Source organism: Pholcus phalangioides, unplaced genomic scaffold (genome assembly GCF_987345545.1).
Source record: "Pholcus phalangioides strain wild (caught in Gottingen) unplaced genomic scaffold, Ppha-v1.0 ptg000006l_1, whole genome shotgun sequence".
NCBI lineage: Eukaryota > Metazoa > Arthropoda > Arachnida > Araneae > Pholcidae > Pholcus > Pholcus phalangioides.
In genome coordinates, this window is record NW_028301599.1 from 2982795 (window position 1) to 3002119 (window position 19325).

The window sequence follows — 19325 nt, forward strand, 5'->3', positions numbered from 1 at the left end:
GCTATATCAATGTTCTCTTTTGACAAACTGTTGATGTCGATGACCAGTTCATTTTGCAGTGTTATACGGACGTTAGCCCAATCTGTACAAAGCATGTATGAAATTAAATGAGTGCTATACACACACAGACACACCGCTGTCAAACTCGAATAGTACTGCATTATGGTCAGATCCGAGAGCACTGAGCACCTCAATTGCGCCTCCGTGTAATAGGTTTTTTTTGTCAAGCCAAAGTCAAATACGTCTGCCCTATGTTGAATGTTGTAGGGATAATGTGTAGGTGATTGCGTCTGGTATATCTGACTTATATAGCCATGTTCAAGATCGAGTTTTGGTAGCTTGTTCAAGGCTTTAAAATCGATAAGAGCCTGACCGAGCGGAGTAAACGGATGGGGCAGACCTTCACGTTTATGCCTGTAAGATTGTAAGAGGCCACAACTTACCTTTACTGATCTGCCATATAATATGGCCTTGAAAGAATTCAGTGAATTAGGATATTGAGAAAGTTTAGAAATTAAGATTGTGTGTGTGTGTGTGTGCGTGGGGCCTATCCTGGCGGCCGAAAAAAAGAGAAGGTTGACACCTAAGAGCGGATCAAAAAAGATTAAGCGCGAACCCAGTTAATTTTAAAATTTAATTGAAGAGAAACGAATGAAACTACACTTATTTTTAGGGTTATTTCAGTGTGTATGATAATTATTTACCATTTTCTATACCCAAATTTAAAAACAAATAAGAATTAACAGTAATAAAAACATTCATACATACTTGTATTCACAAAATAAAAACTAACTTCCTTTCATCAAATATAGTTGTCGACAGATGGCAGCACGAAACCGTTTGTGTGGACAATGTATGTTAAGTAGTTTCTTATACCATGACCATATTTATCACTAATTATTAAAAAAATTTGGTAAAGGTGAATAAATTAGGGTGAGAGAAGTTGTCAATTATTGCTCAGATCGCCGACAAATTTCCCCAAGCATGGGCAATATAGCACTACCATAAATTTTATTGTGGATTGATTAAAATAAATTCTACGAATATATATAGCAACAATTGACAAATTCTCTCCCCTTCATTTATTCATCTTTACCAAATTTTTGTGATAATTAGTGATAAATATGGTCATGATTAGGGTGACCATACGTCCCGTATTTCAAGGGACAGTCCCGGTATTTTCTATATTTTCGGCCGTCCCGACTTCTTGGCAAAAGTGTCCCGGTTTTTCCCGTATTTTACACGAAGTCTACTTGAATTTTTATTCTTCATTGAAGTCAAAGATTAAAATTATTTTTCAACTCATGAATTATATGATAATTACAACTAAATAAGAATATTAATCTCCCACATTTGTCTTGGTGAACGTGTTTTTTTATCGTGGAATTCATTTTAATCCACTGCAAATTGCAAAACCGGGACACTTTTGCCAACTAGTCAGGACGGCCAGAAAAATAGAAAATACCGGGACTGTCCCGGGAAATACGGGACGTATATTCACCCTTGTAATTCTTCATTTCCCGCCATTGTGGTTTTTTCGTAATTCCAGCAGTATTTAGCAACTTCGTTCGGTTTTGGCATCTTTTTTGGCGATAATTGGCGATGTCTCGACATATATATGAATTGACATCATCATCCTCATCGTGCCCCCCCCCCACCAGCAATAATGACCATACCCCCCAGACTTCCAAGTCTATCTCCACCTATGGCATACGTCAGATAGCTCAACATTTTTGCTCGAAAGTCGGTTGGTACAGCCACAATTAAGTGAAAGTACGGGACGTATAGTCAACAAACGAACTAGCTGAATCGTTGGATTCCTTCATCCGCCAATCGCAATGCAACCTTATGATATAAGTGACACTTGGATTTTTATTATTTACTGAAATAAAGGATCAAAATAATTTTCCCAGCTTATATAAAAAATAACAATTATGACCATAATAAATAGACTGACCATATTTCCTCGAGAGAAAGACGGGACATCGCCAATTATCGCCATAAACGACACCAAAACCAAACAAAGTTGCCAAATATTGTTGAAATTACGGAAAAATCACAATGGTGGGAAATGATGCATTATTGCGAATCGCAGTGGATTAAAATGTATTCCACGAAAAAAAAACGTTTACCAAGGCAAATGTGGGGTTGATAAATGATTAATATCCCATATATAGTTGTAACTATCATAAAATAATTTGAGTTGAAAAATAATTTCAATCTTCGACTTCAATAAAGAATAAATATTCAAGTAGGCTTAGTGTGAAATACGGGAGAAACCGGGACACTTTTCCGAAAAAGTCGGGACGGCCAAAAAAATAAAAAATACCGGGACTGTCCCGGGAAATACGGGGTGTATGGTCACCCTGATAATAAACATATATTCATCTCACACATTTTTGTCAATTTTTTTTAACGCGAAAAACTCGTAAAATTTTTTTTCCTCAAATTTTCGTTTTTTTTCATGCAGTTGTGGGTCTCTTCCTACGTGACCACACGTCCCGTATTTTTACGTAATTTCGGCAATCTTGACATGTTTATTATAAATATTTCCCGTTTTTTCATGTATTTTCAACAAAGCTAATTTGAATTTTCTTCCTTATTGAGAACAAGGATTAAAACATCTTCTTCCCCAACTCATAAATTAAATTATGGTAATTACGACTACAGATATGGGAATAGTCCTCGCACATATTTTCCGGTTTTATGTTTTATGCCGAGGAATTGATTATAATTCATTGCATTTTGCAGTGATGCTTCATTTCCCGCCATTGATGATTTCCAATAGTTTTAGCGATAATTGGTAACTTTGCTTACTCGTGGGGTAATTATTGGGCATAATGGCAATGTCCTGTATTTTCCCGTATTTGGAATCCTGATATCCCGTATTTTTCGCAAGGAAGAATGGTCAGCCTATTCAGCTCCCAAAATTGACAAATTTTAACAATTTCAGCAAATGACTGGCAACTCTGTTTGAATTTTCCATCATTTATCTGGTGACCATTAGCAATTTTCCGTATTTTTCTCTAGAAAATGAGGTTATTATGATCATTACAATTGCCGCTGAGAAAATTGCATGTTATTGACACTGCTGCCATCTATACGTCAGATCCGAAACACTATTTTATGTTGCTTTTCGTTTTTTTAGGGACCGTTCAAGAATTACGTCATCATCGATGGGGGCGGGAGGGAGAGGGTTTCCGATTTGCTGACTTTTGATGACAAGGGGGGGAGGGGGGTTTGAATTTTGCTCACGTCATCACCCACCCTTTATGAAAATATGAAATATTTTTAACAGCATCTTACTCGGTGCGCCAAAAAAGAGAAAAACCTTTCGATAGTTTGTGGACACTTGAAGTAACATTCCCCCCCCCCCCTTATTGATAAGTGCCCTACACAGCCACTTTAGTGATCTCTAAATTTTTCGTGGATCCAAGTGATCTGGAAATGTGTCCGGGCCGCTTAAGTGATCTGGAAATGTGTCCGGGCCGCTTAAGTGATCTGGAACTGTGCCACGCATCACTCAAGTGATCCGTAATTATATGCCGCGGATCACTTAAATAATCTGAGAATGTGCCGCTGGTAGCATGAGTGATGTAGAACCGCACTGGGGGCCACTTAGATGCTCTAAAACTACGTCACATGTCACTCAAGGGATCTCTAAATGTGTCACGGATCGCTTAAGTGTTCTCGAACTGTGTCCCGGGTTATTTAAGGGATCATCAAGTCATTTAAGTGTTGATGTGATCATTGTTCACATCTGAAAATGTGTCACGGGTCGCTTAAATATTCTGGAATTGTACCACGGGACACTTAAGCGATCTGTAGGTGAGCCGCTTGGTTCATTTTTTTTTTACAAAATTTGGTTTGAGGAGGGCAGGCCGCATCAGATAGCCCCCCGGGGCCATATTTGGTCCGCGGGCCAAGGGCATTTATGCGATTTATCATTGTATGACTTAGAGGGTGGGTCGCAATGAATTTATTGAAGATAAATTTTGAGTTCATAGCCTTCAAATAGCATTGAAATTAACAGAAATTGACTATAATAACATATAAAGGTATTTTCTTTCAGATTGTCAATTAAAAAAAAAATTTTTTTGCATTAAAAAAATAAAGTTTTGATTGTACGAGTGGGCACGAGCCCCCCCCCCATGCTCCCTCCCCCCTGTTACGTCTCTGATCCCACCAATATGCGTTAGGATTCAGAGGGGCAGAGCTGATGACGAAATTTTGCTGACAAGGGGGGGGGGGAGGGGGGTCAGAGTTTTGCTGGCTTTTGCTGACAAGGGGGAAGGGAGAAGGTCAAAAATGGCTAAAACTTTGCCTACGTAATACTTGAACGGCCCCCTATAGATAACAGCATAAGCATGAGAGATTTCGTTACAAAAATGTACCATGTTACAAAAGTGACCGTATAATTCGCATATTTTCTAGTACAGTCAAGTTCGCTTATAAAGTAAAACCTGTATTAAGCGGTAACCTCAAACGAAAAAATATCTTACTCCCGTTATTTCAATGCTAAAATTGACATTAAAATACCTGGATTAAAGGGAACCTGGCAAACGCGGAAACGGAAAGGAAAATTGTAATATAATATGCTCTGAACGGAAAATTTTATACAAACACTACGAATGTTTCACAAACCAATAGGCCAAGAGAACCACTCAAAATTGTTGAAATGCGCTACCGAAATTTTTTTATGAAATCCCTGCTTGCCAATGTGTGTTCTCCATCATCCGCCCCTACATTAGTTCTGTTAGAAACTGTTTCCGTACTTGATGCTGTGATTTTAATAAGCCATATGTAGTAAAGCAGTTGCTTCCTGAAATTTTTACAAAATCTTCGAAAAGAAGTGTGGAAAAGACTTGTGGGCAAGAAAGAAGAAGATGGCATGTTGAAGTGAGAGAGATTCGAGAATGGTCAAAATACAAAATGTATACAACATATATGTACAGCGCTTCCACTGTGACGGAAAACGAAGAAACAAAGCCTCCGTCCACAGTGCTGGGCAGTTTTGTTTCAATTTCCTTTTACAGAATATGCAATATACACACACACAGAATACTTACAGAGACAGCACTGCGATGTGGAATATCAAACAGAGCCTCCGTTGACAGAGCTTGACATTCACATTTGAATTACGCGCATACATTATTTACAAAACAAAAATTTCCCTTTTTTATACTATTGGGAATGCACATAAACATCACTATGAAGGCAATACATATTAGAAACAAACATTACTATGAAGGTAATGCATATTAAAAACAAACATTACTATGAAGGTAATACTTATTAGAAACAAACATTACTATGAAGGTAATACATATTAGAAACAAACATTACTATGAAGGTAATACATATTAGAAACAAACATTACTATGAAGGTAATACATATTAGAAACAAATATCACCATGAGCTCATACAATTATATATTCAAGGTTACAAAATTACTATCATACATAAAAGTGCGGCGGGAATAATCTAACACGTCCCCGTTCACAGTGCTGGGTCGCAGCGATCACATTTGAGCCAAAAAAAAGTGATGCCAACAGCACGCGGTGTTTCCGGGTGATCACCCTCCCAAGTATTAACCGCGCCCGATGCTACTTAACTTCGGTGATCGGATGAGAACCGTTGTTTTCAGCATAGTATGGCCGTTGGCTTGTAGTAATACATATATATCTACTTTCTCCTAAATTAACGTTATTTTTCAAATGCTTTTCTGTAGCATCTTTTTCCGAAATTCCAATTAAAAATGCAATTGTTCTGTGGATATAACAAACCAAAAAAATGGTCTTAACTAAGAAAATAATCCGGATTTAACTTACTGCAAAAAAAAAGGCTTTTTTGTACAACATTCATTGTATGCGGGTGATATAGCTTGACGTTTTGTCACAAGAAAAGACCAAAATTTTTTCAATAATTTTTCCATTGCTAGATTAGTTATATTTCTCATCAACAGATAGAACGAAATGTGGGACTTCAGCACTACCTGTCGAGAATAAATGTAACTATTTTGGCAATAAAATTTTTGGCATTTCATAAAATCCTGTTTTTCTGTGAAAACTGTATCGTCTATACTTTTCGAACTGTTAGATTTTTACTTGTTTTTATTACTTTGTGATCTTTTTATTGTTGGCGGTGTTGTAAATCAACTCAGTCACTGTTGAAAATCTCTGCTAATTCAGGCGTGTGTTGATTGGTGATATAAAATTCATAAACATACTTATACTGAGGGGTTACTTTTTCTGAATATTTAAATTGTACAATACTGTCAACTTCAAAGAGAAAAACCGTTTGCATCAATTCAAAATATCATTAACGTTTCCAGAAACGTTTTCTTGCGTTTTCTAATAAATTTTCATAACTTTTCAGATATTAATTAAAAACTATATTCACATGCTATGTTATTTATTATAATATTACGTATTTCAATTATGTGTTGCATAAGCTTATTTTGTCCACGACAATCGCAAAAAGGCCTATATGCTATTGGTACGTAAACTAATTCCAACGCCTAGCTTATAGCGTACACGTTTTATTATTACAAACACTTCTCGAATCACAAAGGGGCTTTGTTATAACCGAACTCGATTGTATTCACATCTAACACAATATCAGAGCGGAAAGAAGGGACGCTTGTGGTTTTCCTTTCAAGCACGCTCACAAGTACCCACCAAAATTACGACTTTCCCACTTACGAAAATGTAAATTACCTAGATTTCGCTAAAAAAGTAGTAAAAAATCAAATTTTAGCATTTATTCGTCAAAATTGGCAAAATTTCGCATTTATTCGTCAAAATTGGCAAAATTTCGCATTTATTCGTCAAAATTGGCAAAATTTCGCATTTATTTCGGAAATTTCGCATTTATCGTGGTTATTTCGTAAATACGAAATGTACGTATATCCCAAGTAATGATACACGAATGTTACGTAACCGAAATGAAACATTCATAACATAAATTCAAGAGCTAATTTCCCAAACAAAACAATCGTATTCGCTTATATCTGTCTTTCTCTTTAAGTGATAACGGTGAATATAAATATTGCTTTCCCACCCCCCCCCCCCCATTTCTCGTGTAAAAGGTAACCAGAGTTTCATCAGGGTGTAATAAACATCTTGTATAGAGTTACACACATCTAAGGAAAACAAGAACACATTCCCACTCAAATACAGTCTCAACAAAAACACAATGTAAAGACTTATCAAATGGGTTTGAATCCGAAGGTTGAGGCCATCACAACTACCAACAGCTTCAACAGCTGATTTATTGAGTTTTCTTCTTGCGAGTGAATAATTTGCGATTCCCAAACCCTCTTATCTGTTCATGGTGACGTTAATATATGTTAGGAAAAGCTAAACACACAACAAGTTTAGGCTTTTATTTTGTAGGCTGTACCCAATCAGTAATCAACTAGCTATACCCTTACCCTTAGTCTGTTTTGTGTTTAAGCTTTCAAGTTCAATCAATCGACAATCAATATTGAATTTCCGCGCCATAGGGGGATATCGACGGCTTTGACTCGAATTCCACGATAATTGAAAAAAAATAAATTAAAGAAACTAATTTATTCTCAGTAAATGAGGAGACATTTGTTCAAGAAGTAGTGGAAACGGTGTTTGTTTTTGGTTTATTTTGTTGTGTTCCCGTGTGATATCCGTGATGGCATCGGTCGAAGGACCCGATGTAGGCAGGGCTTGGTTGATAGCGTTTGCGGCCTGCATCATCAACATGATCCTGTCCGGAATATCCAGAATGATCGGGATTTTATACGTCGCCGTCATAGACGAGTACGGAGTGAGCAGACAAGAAGCGACCATTCCATTTTCCGTACGGAACTCTATACGATGTCTAGCAGGTGAGTCAAGATTCGTAACAGCTTATTCATGTTGACACGGTTTCCAGATTCTTATTTACTGAAGTATCTGTATCGACCGGAAAATTATACGTCTTGTTGTCTCAACATCCGTGTGAAAGGTGTCTCCTCTTCATACAGCCATATCTGGATAAGTCGAACTCCTAATAACTCGAATATGTGTTCAAGTCTATGTTTTCTCTCTGCTCCAGAAACTTCAGTATCACTTAAGTGTTAAAACTTTTCCTTAACTCCAATTTTTTCTTCTTTTGAGTTGAAGTTTTTGGGTCTGATATGTGTCTATCTAGCCTCCCAGTGAGAGATTAAATATGCGGCTCTCAAATATTCGAGTAATCTAATTTTTCTCTCTTATCTTTTCTTCTCTGGCTTTGTAGCTAAACAGACCATTGACTATATCGACTTGGTCACCTTTACTCTTCCTCCTACCCATATTGTAGCCCACCGTTCTCTCTCAATGAAGAGATATAAGCAGGTGGTCGAAGAAAAACTGCTCCATGCTGGAAGCTGTGAGTGTTTGTGTTTGGTTTGGCTCTGGTCTAAGGAATAGCAATGTGTTGAATGTTGATCGCCAAACTGCCCAGTACAACTTTGGGCTAGAAATTATCAATGAGAATTGGGGATGAAGGAATGAGCATTCTCTAGGATGAAGAAGAATTCGAAGTCGGGCTAAATAGTCAATGTCAATGCTCAAAAATGAAAATTTTATAAGACACGGGGCAAGGGGGAAACTACTATTAATTTTTTGCTAATTTTTCCGACACAACCCTGCCTCTTTTGAGGTAGCGGAAGTAAGTTGTTTTGAATCAGTCCGGGTTTGTGTGAGCCGCTCTATCTATCTATCTAAGCCATGAGCCAAATGTTTCACGACTTTGAGAGATCACATCCTCATTCAAATCTTGAAATGTACACGTCTTGTGTACAGGCTCTAATCAGCATCCATTGGCAAAGCACAGCGTTGTAAACTCAGGAAATAAAAAACAAGATATAATGGATATGGGGGATGATAAATGGAACTTGTAACATCGTATGAGAATTCGTGTCTCTTCACGGTCGCGCGGTCTTCACGCCAAGAAGTGCGGAGATCGAATAAAGTCGATCTCCGCACTTCTTGGCTACATGCCTCTCAGCATTGTTCTTTTTCTTGCGTGTGCTTAGGAAGTGGTACTACCGAATTCTAAATTGTTTTTTTCAACCATATTTCACTCGAGCGTTTTTTTCATCATCAAATTTTCATCAAATTTGCTTTTATATCAAGCTGAGACTGCCTCACTACTGGATTTCGGTGGGACCTAATTGAAACTGTATGGCAATACGGTCAAAAGGGAGCCAAAAGTTTAAGCAATGCAATGATATAACTTTATCGCTTCCATGGCGTTTGGACGTTGTACGAGAAAAAAATGAAAAGTTCCCGTTATATAAAGGACAACCTTTACTAGTATGATGCACGTTTTCTATTTGTCAAAATTTCGTTCGATCATTCATTTTTTCGCTATAGTCATTCAATGTGCGTGCATGTCATTGCGTGCTTGTCATTACGCCCTCATTGAATCCCTTGCTAAGAGCCCCTATCTCCCGTTTATTTGTTTTTTTCATTTTCTTTCATTATGCAGCACTGCTAATGTCCTGTACCATATTTCTGAACTGAAAATGCTGGTCACTTGGTCGCCATTGTACACTTCACAAATGGGCTCCCCACCCCCCTCCCATGACCCTTTTTCCCCCTTCTTTTCAAAGCGAGCGCAACTTCAGTCTACCACCATGGCCTACTATATCACTACCGACTAAGCTGAGCCAGAATTGTAAATGTGTGTACCTAAGTTTGAGTGCGTATCTAGTGTTGTGTCTGATTTTTCGGTGCCGCCATCTATATTTCAGAAGTGAAGCGTGAAGATTGAATATTTGTACCGTTGTAGGCCTGTTGCTTTCTGTGGCGAGATTTCTTGATAGGAAAATTGACTCGCATTTACACCTTGAAGTTGGTAACCCCAGAAACTAACTTCAGTTGACACCACTGTGGGGACGGTGGAGTTCGAATCTGGGTCTTAGCAATGCTAGTCCTTCACTATAATCACTCGACTACTACTATGATCACTTGACTACAGTGACTGTTCCCATGACCTGCACAGTTACTTTTATTCTGGCCGAGGTAATTCCAGAACAACCCGCACTCCTTTTACAATGAGCTTATGTCACGCAAGTGACAGAGCCTGCTCGTGCTCGGTTCAATCTGTAATTTGCACTCGGACTAACTTCTTATACTTGATTCTGTTCGAAACTGACTGTGAAAAGACAATAAATTACATCCATATCACAAATAACAGTCAAACTTGTTACACGTGAGATTGGTGGAATCCACTATCAATCGGTGTTAGTGCGAAATAAGGTATTTTATGAATGCTCGAGACAAGGCTTACTTTGATCTAGACGTTTAAAACGTCATTTTGGAAGAAAATATCGAATTTTATTTTATTTATTCATTTTATGGAAGTCCAATTTTATGTATACATTTTTTTTATATTCCGAAACAGGCCTTGTTTAGTGTAAAAGACGCTAAGAACAGAAGCTACGTTCACTTCAGTGTTATGCTTTCACATACAAGTAATCCGTGAAATAGAAAATTCAAACGCGTTTTACGAAGGATGCTATTTTGACAGTTTACTTGAGTTTGAAAATATGATTTCCGAAAATCTATTGATGTTGTATCATTACAAAATATTAATATGATATTTTTTCGTATAAATTGTTATGGTTTTGGTTGTTACGGTCCATGGCATATATTTGTCTAATTACAGTATTTCATACAGGGTATGTAGAACGAAATTTCAAAAACTTCACACGTGCATAAACAGAGATTTGGGTGTAACATATATGCATACCGTACGATACTTTAAGTTTTGACTCTAAACCTGCATCATTACTAGTTGAATCTACAGCAAAAAAAAACCATTTCATTCGTAGCATTTTTTGCAATTGTGTTTCGAATATTACATGCATTTGGGTTAAAGTTTGACATAAAAATGACTCTCATAGAAAATGGCACCAGGTAGTCCAAAATTTATTATTGTTTTCACCACTTTGAAACACTTTCTACCAAAAAAAGATGTTATTGAAGTTCATTCGAGCACCATTTTATAGAAAAAAGTGAAACGAGAAAGAGGAAGTCGAATACCTTGAAAACCTGAGCCATATAATTCGATGTTTTGAAGTTAATATCACCTCGTTTGTTAGTTTAAACTATAGTAAGTTAATTCATGGCTAGGTGGGGCTCTGAATGAAGTATGTAAGCCGTAGTAAAAATATCGCTTACATACTTCAGATGCAAAATTTGGCTACTAAATTACACTTCCAATTAGTATGTATTTGCTTTTATAGTTCGAAACATTTTCATTTCTTTGCTGCAGGTCCTTTAGTGGGCGTTGTCGGACAGATGGTAGGGATAAAAACGATAACATTCGTCGGTGGTGTCGTAGCTGCTCTGGGTGCCTGCTTGTGCTCGATCGCTCCGAATATTACTTGGCTGACAATACTATGGGGAGCAGTGCACGGTAAGTTTCCGTGCATTCAATAACATCAGTGCCCACAGTGTACCATTTTACGAATGTGGTTTCTGCTATTAATTAATATTTATTTTTTAATTTATCTGTTATTGATGCAGGCTCTGGATTCGCATTCGCCAACACGTTGTTCCAAGTGATCGTCAACCAGTACTTCGAGAAATACAGAGCAACGGCATCCGGTATAGCCTTATCTGGTGCCTGCGTGGGATCTCTGGCTTTTCCGTTCCTGTTTGAGGCCATCATAAACGAGTATCGCCTTCCTGGAGCATTTCTCATCCTCGGTGGTGTGGTGATGCACGTGTTGCCAATGTCTCTATTTTTGAGTTCACCGCCGTGGCTTAAGGAAAAGAAAGTCCGGAAACGTAAGCTCTGATCTATATTTACTCTTTTTTGTCTCTTTTCAATATTGAACGTGAATCCGAATTTCGTGCGAGAGATTTATTTTGTTTTTGGTTATTTTATCAATCAAATCACTACAACCGTATGCCTACTTCTAGCTCTTCTTGTTCAAGATGGAAACGTATTCGGAGGAAGTAAACCATTCTATGGGGCAAAGTACGAACTATTGCTCTAGCAACAGTTCGGTTCCCCCAAGTTTCTGAGATACATTTAGAGTCATCCGAGATTCTCAAGTCAGTGCATCATCTTTGCTTCAGAAGGGGTCTCTCTTTCCTCCTATACAATTCCAGATATTTTTGCCACAGAATAGAATACATCCACCCCGTACATTTTGCGAATAACTCGAAGGTGACAAACCACACTACTCCACCAAACAACAACTCTGGCCATATCGCTATATTGCAATTTACTGCCATTAATGAGATGGGTTGGAAATGAAGGCGTTGACTATTGGTGGTCTCACTTCAAGTTCGTTAGGGAAAATATCTTAACTATGTCCTCCCTCGGGTTCGAACCCAGGACCGTGGCAGCAACCTTCACTGTGGTAGACGAGCATCTTACCACCGCGCCAATCGGGCGTCTGACAAACCGCACTGAACTATCTCTCACATGACAGGCTTGTTTGATAATCGGGTGTTATTGTCAGATTTACTTTTAAGGTCAGGCTCAACGCTTCAGAATCTACAGTTTGGCGTGCCTGTCTGCGAGGCTTTTGCATCCCAAACGAGATTTATTGAACATCCTTGTATCTGTACTTCTACCGTGGGCCACGTCCATCTGAACAAATTGTTTACATCTGCTCAGAGACAGAGCGGAGATCCCGGTTGGACTGATGGTCGATGTACTGGGATCAACTGCACCTTAACTTTTTGCGGGACACATAATTTCGAATTGCCAATTTGATCCAATTCAAACTTTCAGAGCAAACATTCGAATCGCACAGTGATGCGCTTTCATATTCATAACTTTCAAATCACGCATGAAGCTAAACCATGCACAATCTATTAACGCGACATCTAACCACAGTTTCTAACATCCATTCTACGATTACCTTCGACTCACAGAACTGGCGCAGCATTTTTGATGTACCTCAGTAATTCCTTAAAATGCATTAGGTGCTCAAGAAAAGTTCAAGGATACTTTATAAACTTGTGCTTATATATATATATACTGTATAAAATTTTATACCTACCATCTGATAACCCATAAAGGTAACGCGTTCTCCTTCTTGCATGATATATACAGAAACCAAGGAAAACTTAGCAACCGTTATCCCAATTAACACGAACCAGCCTCAAGAACCAGCCGACATCAGAGGTCCACCGTCAACACCGCAATATGATGAAGAAGAGGAGGAAGACGAAGAATTCCAGAGACGAAAAATTCTACGTTCGGCTTCTCTCAGTGATTATCCCGAAGACAAACTCCAGGTTTTGAGTGCCGAGAAAAAGAGCACCACGGAGCACTCTCCCGTACTTTCGATGAGGTCGACCCAATGCCAACAAGACGAGCAACGCAATAGTCATCAAGCGAATGGCAAGTGTCCAGCCGTCAAATGCGTCTCTCACGTCATCAAACAAGTGAGTAGTCACGAATAGAGTTTCTTGAAACATTATGTTCACTCAATGTCATCATTGAGCAAAAGTGTGACGTCAGTATAATCCTGCCCCTTCCTGCTTTTCAACGATTTCCGCGACATTACTCTTGGAGCGGTAAACCTGTTCTTTGCTCAAAGATGGACGACGAGTCCTCTCTCCTTTATAGATGCCTTAGTTCTTATTATTTTGATGCCGGGATTTATTTATGTATAGTCGTATATTTTTTCTTTTTTTCATTTTTCTTTCTCTCTTTCCCGATATTTCTATAGGAAGATTCCCCGCCGAAAAAAACCGAGAACGATATCGGTTTTTCGGCCACTACTATGGACAACCAATCGTGGCCCAATCTTTCGTCAACTAATTCGGGTGACAATCGGCAGAATCACCTGCCTGAAGTTCCCGGAAGTGTCCAAGCTGATAAAGAAGATGAAGAGAGGAAGAAGAAGATGGAAAAGAAAAGCCTGTTGACCAGTCTCCTGAGCGTCTTACTTCTGCATAAGAATCCAGTATACGTACTGATAAGTGTGTCCATGTCGACATACATACTGATATTCATACCCATCCTGACGGTCATCGTGGACTACGGTAAGGACAAAGGGTTGACCGAAGCAGAAGGCAAATACCTCATCAATGCATTGGCCGTGGGAGATCTTTTCGGTAATTACCACTAAGTATTCTAGCTTCATAATATAATTTTTTTCGGATTTTTTGGACATCCTGTAAAAATGAAAACTTGTAATCGATATTTCTATTATATAGGAAGGTTGTGCTTCGGCTGGGTGACGGACAGGAAGTTCCTGGCGATCTACAAGTACATGGCTTTATGTCAAGTCTTGCAAGGTGGTATCGTGGCAATGTTTCCGTTGTCGGGGTCTCTGTTCACCTTCATGCTGCAACTAGGATTATACGGGATGACGGCCGGAACGGTGCTGGTCCATTTTCCCATACTGGTTCTGAAGTATGTGCACGTGGACAATCAGGCTGTTGCGATGGGAACCGTCGGTTTTCTATCTGGGATAGTTACGAACGGAATTCCACCTATGATAGGTAAGATCAATTTAGCTGCCAACTTTGGGGTTCTTAACCTATGAGCCGGGACCCAAATTTGAGTCCCAGGGGCTCCTCAGATGTGCCGGGCGAAACGAATCCACTTAAAATCTGGTTATAAATCCATTTGTTGTACCACTGGTTTCAGAAGTTTCTGCAGAATTCTGGCTTCCTAGGCTGGGACTCCTTTTGGTGCCTTCTTGAACCATGATTTTACGTGCAGTACTTTTCGGGGTGAAGTCAGCATCCACACAACACGGCATGGCATTGTTACAGAATACATAGAAATGCTGAAAAATTATCTATATCAAAACGTGAGCACATTAAACAAACATTGATAAAAATTCAGACATTGTGAGAATTCGGAATTATGAAAAAACAATGTAATTCTAGAATTTATGAAACAAATAACTTCAGAATTAGTAACAGCTTCCATCAATTCCTAGACCCACCCTACTTTTTATTTGGTTTCTGGGTCTCAGGCCTTGCTGTCCTACCTGTTAAGACACCTTTACTGGTTTCACTAATTTACTCATTTCTAAAAACAAAAATTTTATTAATCAGGAATATTTAAAGAGGATTTCTTTTTTGATAAAAATAAACCACGTCGGATTGTGAAGTTGATCATGGTGTTGATTTTGGGTCGCGCGTGAAAAGGGTGAAGGACTCTTGCCCTCTTGAACCAATATCCATGAGATTTTAGCGAATTTGCTTTAGCAAAATCTGGTATGGAAAATTTTTCACCGGGGTTGTAAGCAGTGAAACCATAGGTGAAACAACACCACAAGGGATGGACTCAGCATTATAATTCGTATGGCAGCACTTCATGGTTAGATATTCGCTGAAACAGTGCAGAATATAGTCAGTTGGAAACACGTGACAGCTGAATATACAATACATTATTAATGAAATATAGTGATACGGCATTACACTGTGACTCAATTTCGTATGTAAAGAAAATGCTTTAGATCGTGAAAAGTTTAGGCAAAACAAGGCCTGTACGTTGAGACCTGTTTAAAAACACAGCCAGGCATTCATAGTGTTTCGAAGAAAGTAACAAGACCTTGCCATTCGAAGATGATTTATTTGCAATCATGGTTCTTATGTGAAGCGGAGTGTCGCTATTCGACATCCATGCCTTTCATTACCAATTCAATATACTTACACCATGTTCTTTCACCGGTCACATACCCTGTACGCATATTGCTTGCATTGAACAAGACCCTTCTATGCACAAGAAATTGAACCAAACCGAATCGCAGCAATAGATGCCTAAAAATCAGCATACGGATGGCTTAGATTCACCCCATTCCATACTGTTACTGTACAACGAATACCAAATCATGCGGAGCTGCTTCCTCCTAGTCACCTCGTCAAATACAGTAAAACCTCTCTTTTGCCAAGCAAAAAAATTCGCCCGTAAAAGAGGGTGACCGTTAATCAGGGGTTTGAAATGCATACTTATATTAAGTAAGGGGAAATTATTATTCGGTCATAAAGGGGAGTCGACCGCATCTGAGGGGGTCTTTGTTAACAGGGGTTTTACTGAATTTGACTCGTTGTCAACTTCACCAACGTTTCATTTGAACAACCTCGTAAGGTCAATCCCCATACATTGTCTTTTAGATGCGCATACTTGTCATAAATTCGTATGAAATTAGTCTGCCTTCGTCATTTTGCAGGTCATTTCAGAGACAGGATTGGTTCGTACGATGGTATGTTCTACTTCATTGGCGCAATATCGTTTGTTTCGGGTGCTGTTTGGTTATTGGAACCAATCATGGCGAAGAAACTGCGTAAGAAGGAAGCTAAGCGAATCGCCCGGACGAGGTGATTAGCACTACGTGACTTACAAAAAAAAGAAACAGTAAAAACTACCATCTAGGTACTTACTATATGTGTTGTATGTGTTTGAGTGAAATTTTTACAAACTGGCAGTGCCCACAACATTTAGTGTAGAAATGAGGTTTAACTATTTATCTGTGGATTAAGAATAAAGGAATTAGATAGAAGAGACTTTCACGTGACTGCATGTTGTGATGCTATTTATTTTTAATGTAACATGGATATATAATGTTTCTGCGCAGTTTGAAATATAATATTTTATCGAAAGATTTGTACGAAATTGTGAGTCGATCAGTCGTTGTTTTGTCGATTCGAAATAAAGCGTTTTAAGTTTTTTTTGTGGAATGTTTTCTTTCTGTTTTTCTTAATTTTCTAAGTGAACTGTTCGGAAATTCAAAAAAAAATCAATAATGCATTGGTTTTTTTTCGTAGAAATTTGTTATATACAGGGTGCGTAGTTAACAGAAAGCACCGCAAATTACTGGCGAACCTTTGTGATGGCTTGGAGATCGGCTCGGATTCTTGCCTCGAAATCGGGAACCGTAGAAAACCAACTTCAGCCGACCTACACTGTGGCACCAGTGAGATTTAAACCCGGAACCTCGTGATTTGAATCCACTGGAAGAACACTAAAGATGGTAAATACCTAGGCTCATCATATTTTTTCGGGGAAAATACGAGAATTGTACGAGGATATGTACGGGACATCACTAATTGATTAAAAGAATCGTTCCGGGATATACGTATGTATTACAAGGTCAGGCTAGAAATGAGATGAATACAACTTACATCTTATACGTTATCATATTTTGAAAATGGATAAAGAATGTAATAAAAAAAAAAAAAGGTCATACCGAGTCAGCATTGATCGTGCTGCCATCTATGTGTTAGAGTAAGAACAACTGAATAATATTGTTTTTTGTTCTTACTAGAGAGCAGCATTAACTCGAAAATCATTAAAAAAATTTAGAGCCTTAAGGAATTAGTAACACTATATGACCCGTATTTCCCGGGACATTCCCTTTTTTTTTCCAATGATTTTGACTGTCCTGACTTTTGGCATCAATTTTTTCGGGACAGACCCTGTTTTGTTTTTTTTTTCTTTTTCCGGCCATCCCGACTTTCCGGCAAAAGTTTTTCCCGTTTTTTATATGACGCTTACTCGGATTTTTATTCTTAATTGAAGCCAAAGATTGAAATTATTTTTCAGCTCGCAAATTATATGATAATTACAAATAAAAATAAGAACATTAATCTCCTACATTTGTCTTGGTGAACGTTTTATTTCGCGGAATTCATTTTAATCCACTTCAATTTGCTGTAATGCTTCCCGCCATTTTGATTTTTCCTTAATTTCAGCAATAATTGGCAACTTTGTTCACTTTTGGCAATAATTGGCAACTTTGTTCACTTTTGGCAATAATTGGCGATGTCCCGTATTTTCCCGTATTTGGAATTCCAATTTCTCGTATTTCTCTCGAGGAAATATGGTTAGCCTTTTTTTCACTGAAATGAAGGATTTTTCCCAACTTATAAATTATATTGTGATAACTATGACTATTCAAATAGTTTTTGTCGTCCCTACTTTTCTATAAAAGTCACACCCCCTCCATTTTAATTTTCAATGACATCACTTCTTTATTGGAATCAACGATTAAAAATATTTTTCCAACGTATTAATTATATTACGATAAATATAGATCTATTTTGTTACCATCTCACAAACTACTACTACTAAACCGTACACATGCACACTTCATCCATATTACTATTCGGAATTTCTAGCTAATAGGTACATGTCGGAATGTTCTTTCTGTATGTATTGTGAACGTGAAGTATGTTTTTCTATGGAATGATTGTTAATTGCTTCATTGTTAAATGTTCAGTCATCTATCTTCCGAATTCGGAAAAACCAAAGCACTAGTTCAGCGATGCTTTGAGATGACTGAAGGAACCAAGCTTACCTTTCGAGAGTTTCAGAAAAACAAAAATCTCAATATCGTACCCTGCATCATGTTCATCAATGTAACTCCTTTTGAGTCTCACCAAAGAATACTTGATTCTACTTGAAGTAAACTGCGGGCTGATTGCATTATTGAACGTGACAATTGAGAATTTGGCGGACGAACAGGAGACTACAGTTATCGAAGAAATTGTGTTCTTGAAAGGAGATAACGGAACTGTAATTGAATAAGCACAACATTCAAGAACTGATGGTGGAACATGGAAAGGAGTTGACCGTAGACGAGCTGATGGATCCCCTTTGCATGTAACAGTAACTTATGGACAGAATCTCCTCTGAAGAAGAGAGAAATGAGGAGAATATTATTGACTGAATGCCATTTTCATTAGTCATTTTTATGTGAATGAGTAATTGTGGAATGAATCATCCGAGTTTATATTATTTCCTACGGGGAAGTGTGATCGGATATTCGAGTGATTCAAATTTGTAATGTAGCGAAAATCTTAGAATACTGCTTACTGAAATAGAGCACAGCATCAGCAAATTGATGACGGCCCGTCAGATCCACTCTTCCTATTAGGGTTTTTATTTGTAGTTGTGTTTGTATAGCCCACTTCACATGGGAAATCGAAAGAGTGGGTTTAAAACCCGCTTCAAGAATTATCACTATATAATGACTGTTCTCCATTTCTTTCCTTACGAAGCAAAAAAGTCGTCAAAAGCGGATGCTAGAACTCCCAATGCTACGGCAATATTTGCACATGTGAATTGGGCTTATGTGTAGGTTTTCTAAATAACACTATCATAAATAGATATTTTTAAGCTTGATGCGGGTATTACTTTTACTGTGTAAATATGAATCTTACAATTTTATAATTCCCAAAACTTAGTTCTGCTTATGAAATTTAGTGTAATTACATAATTGTTTCCGAAGTCAACCCTTTTTTATAATAACCTGCTGCAGTGTAATGAAGCGAAAAAATCAAAAATTTTGCATCGCATCTTTCAAATTTTTTTGTGTGTCAATTTTTAA

The 19325-nt window shown here is 38.0% G+C and overlaps 1 protein-coding gene and 1 pseudogene across 1 annotated transcript; one reads left to right on the forward strand and one right to left on the reverse strand.

Moving 5' to 3' along the window:
• Positions 1-5547: 5547 nt before the first annotated feature.
• On the reverse strand, positions 5548-5666 carry LOC149085665 (5S ribosomal RNA; annotated as a pseudogene).
• A 1730-nt stretch (positions 5667-7396) lies between these two features.
• LOC149085666 (putative monocarboxylate transporter 5) lies at positions 7397-16664 on the forward strand. Its single transcript, XM_089232462.1, has 7 exons — positions 7397-7865; positions 11285-11428; positions 11539-11802; positions 13085-13419; positions 13707-14094; positions 14197-14484; positions 16167-16664. Exons 1-7 carry the CDS (start codon positions 7670-7672, stop codon positions 16316-16318), a joined length of 1767 nt encoding a protein of 588 aa, XP_089088588.1. The 5' UTR covers positions 7397-7669; the 3' UTR covers positions 16319-16664.
• The last annotated feature ends 2661 nt before the right edge of the window (positions 16665-19325 follow it).

What these genes read in the sequence shown, in the direction of transcription:
- LOC149085666 (XM_089232462.1), top strand. Translation starts at nt 7,670, where the DNA reads ATGGCATCGGTCGAAGGACCCGATGTAGGCAGGGCTTGGTTGATAGCG. An exon ending in TCTCTCACGTCATCAAACAA is followed by an intron (nt 13,420 to 13,706) that starts GTGAGTAGTCAC and finishes ATATTTCTATAG; the next exon opens with GAAGATTCCCCGCCGAAAAA. An exon ending in CGGAATTCCACCTATGATAG is followed by an intron (nt 14,485 to 16,166) that starts GTAAGATCAATT and finishes GTCATTTTGCAG; the next exon opens with GTCATTTCAGAGACAGGATT.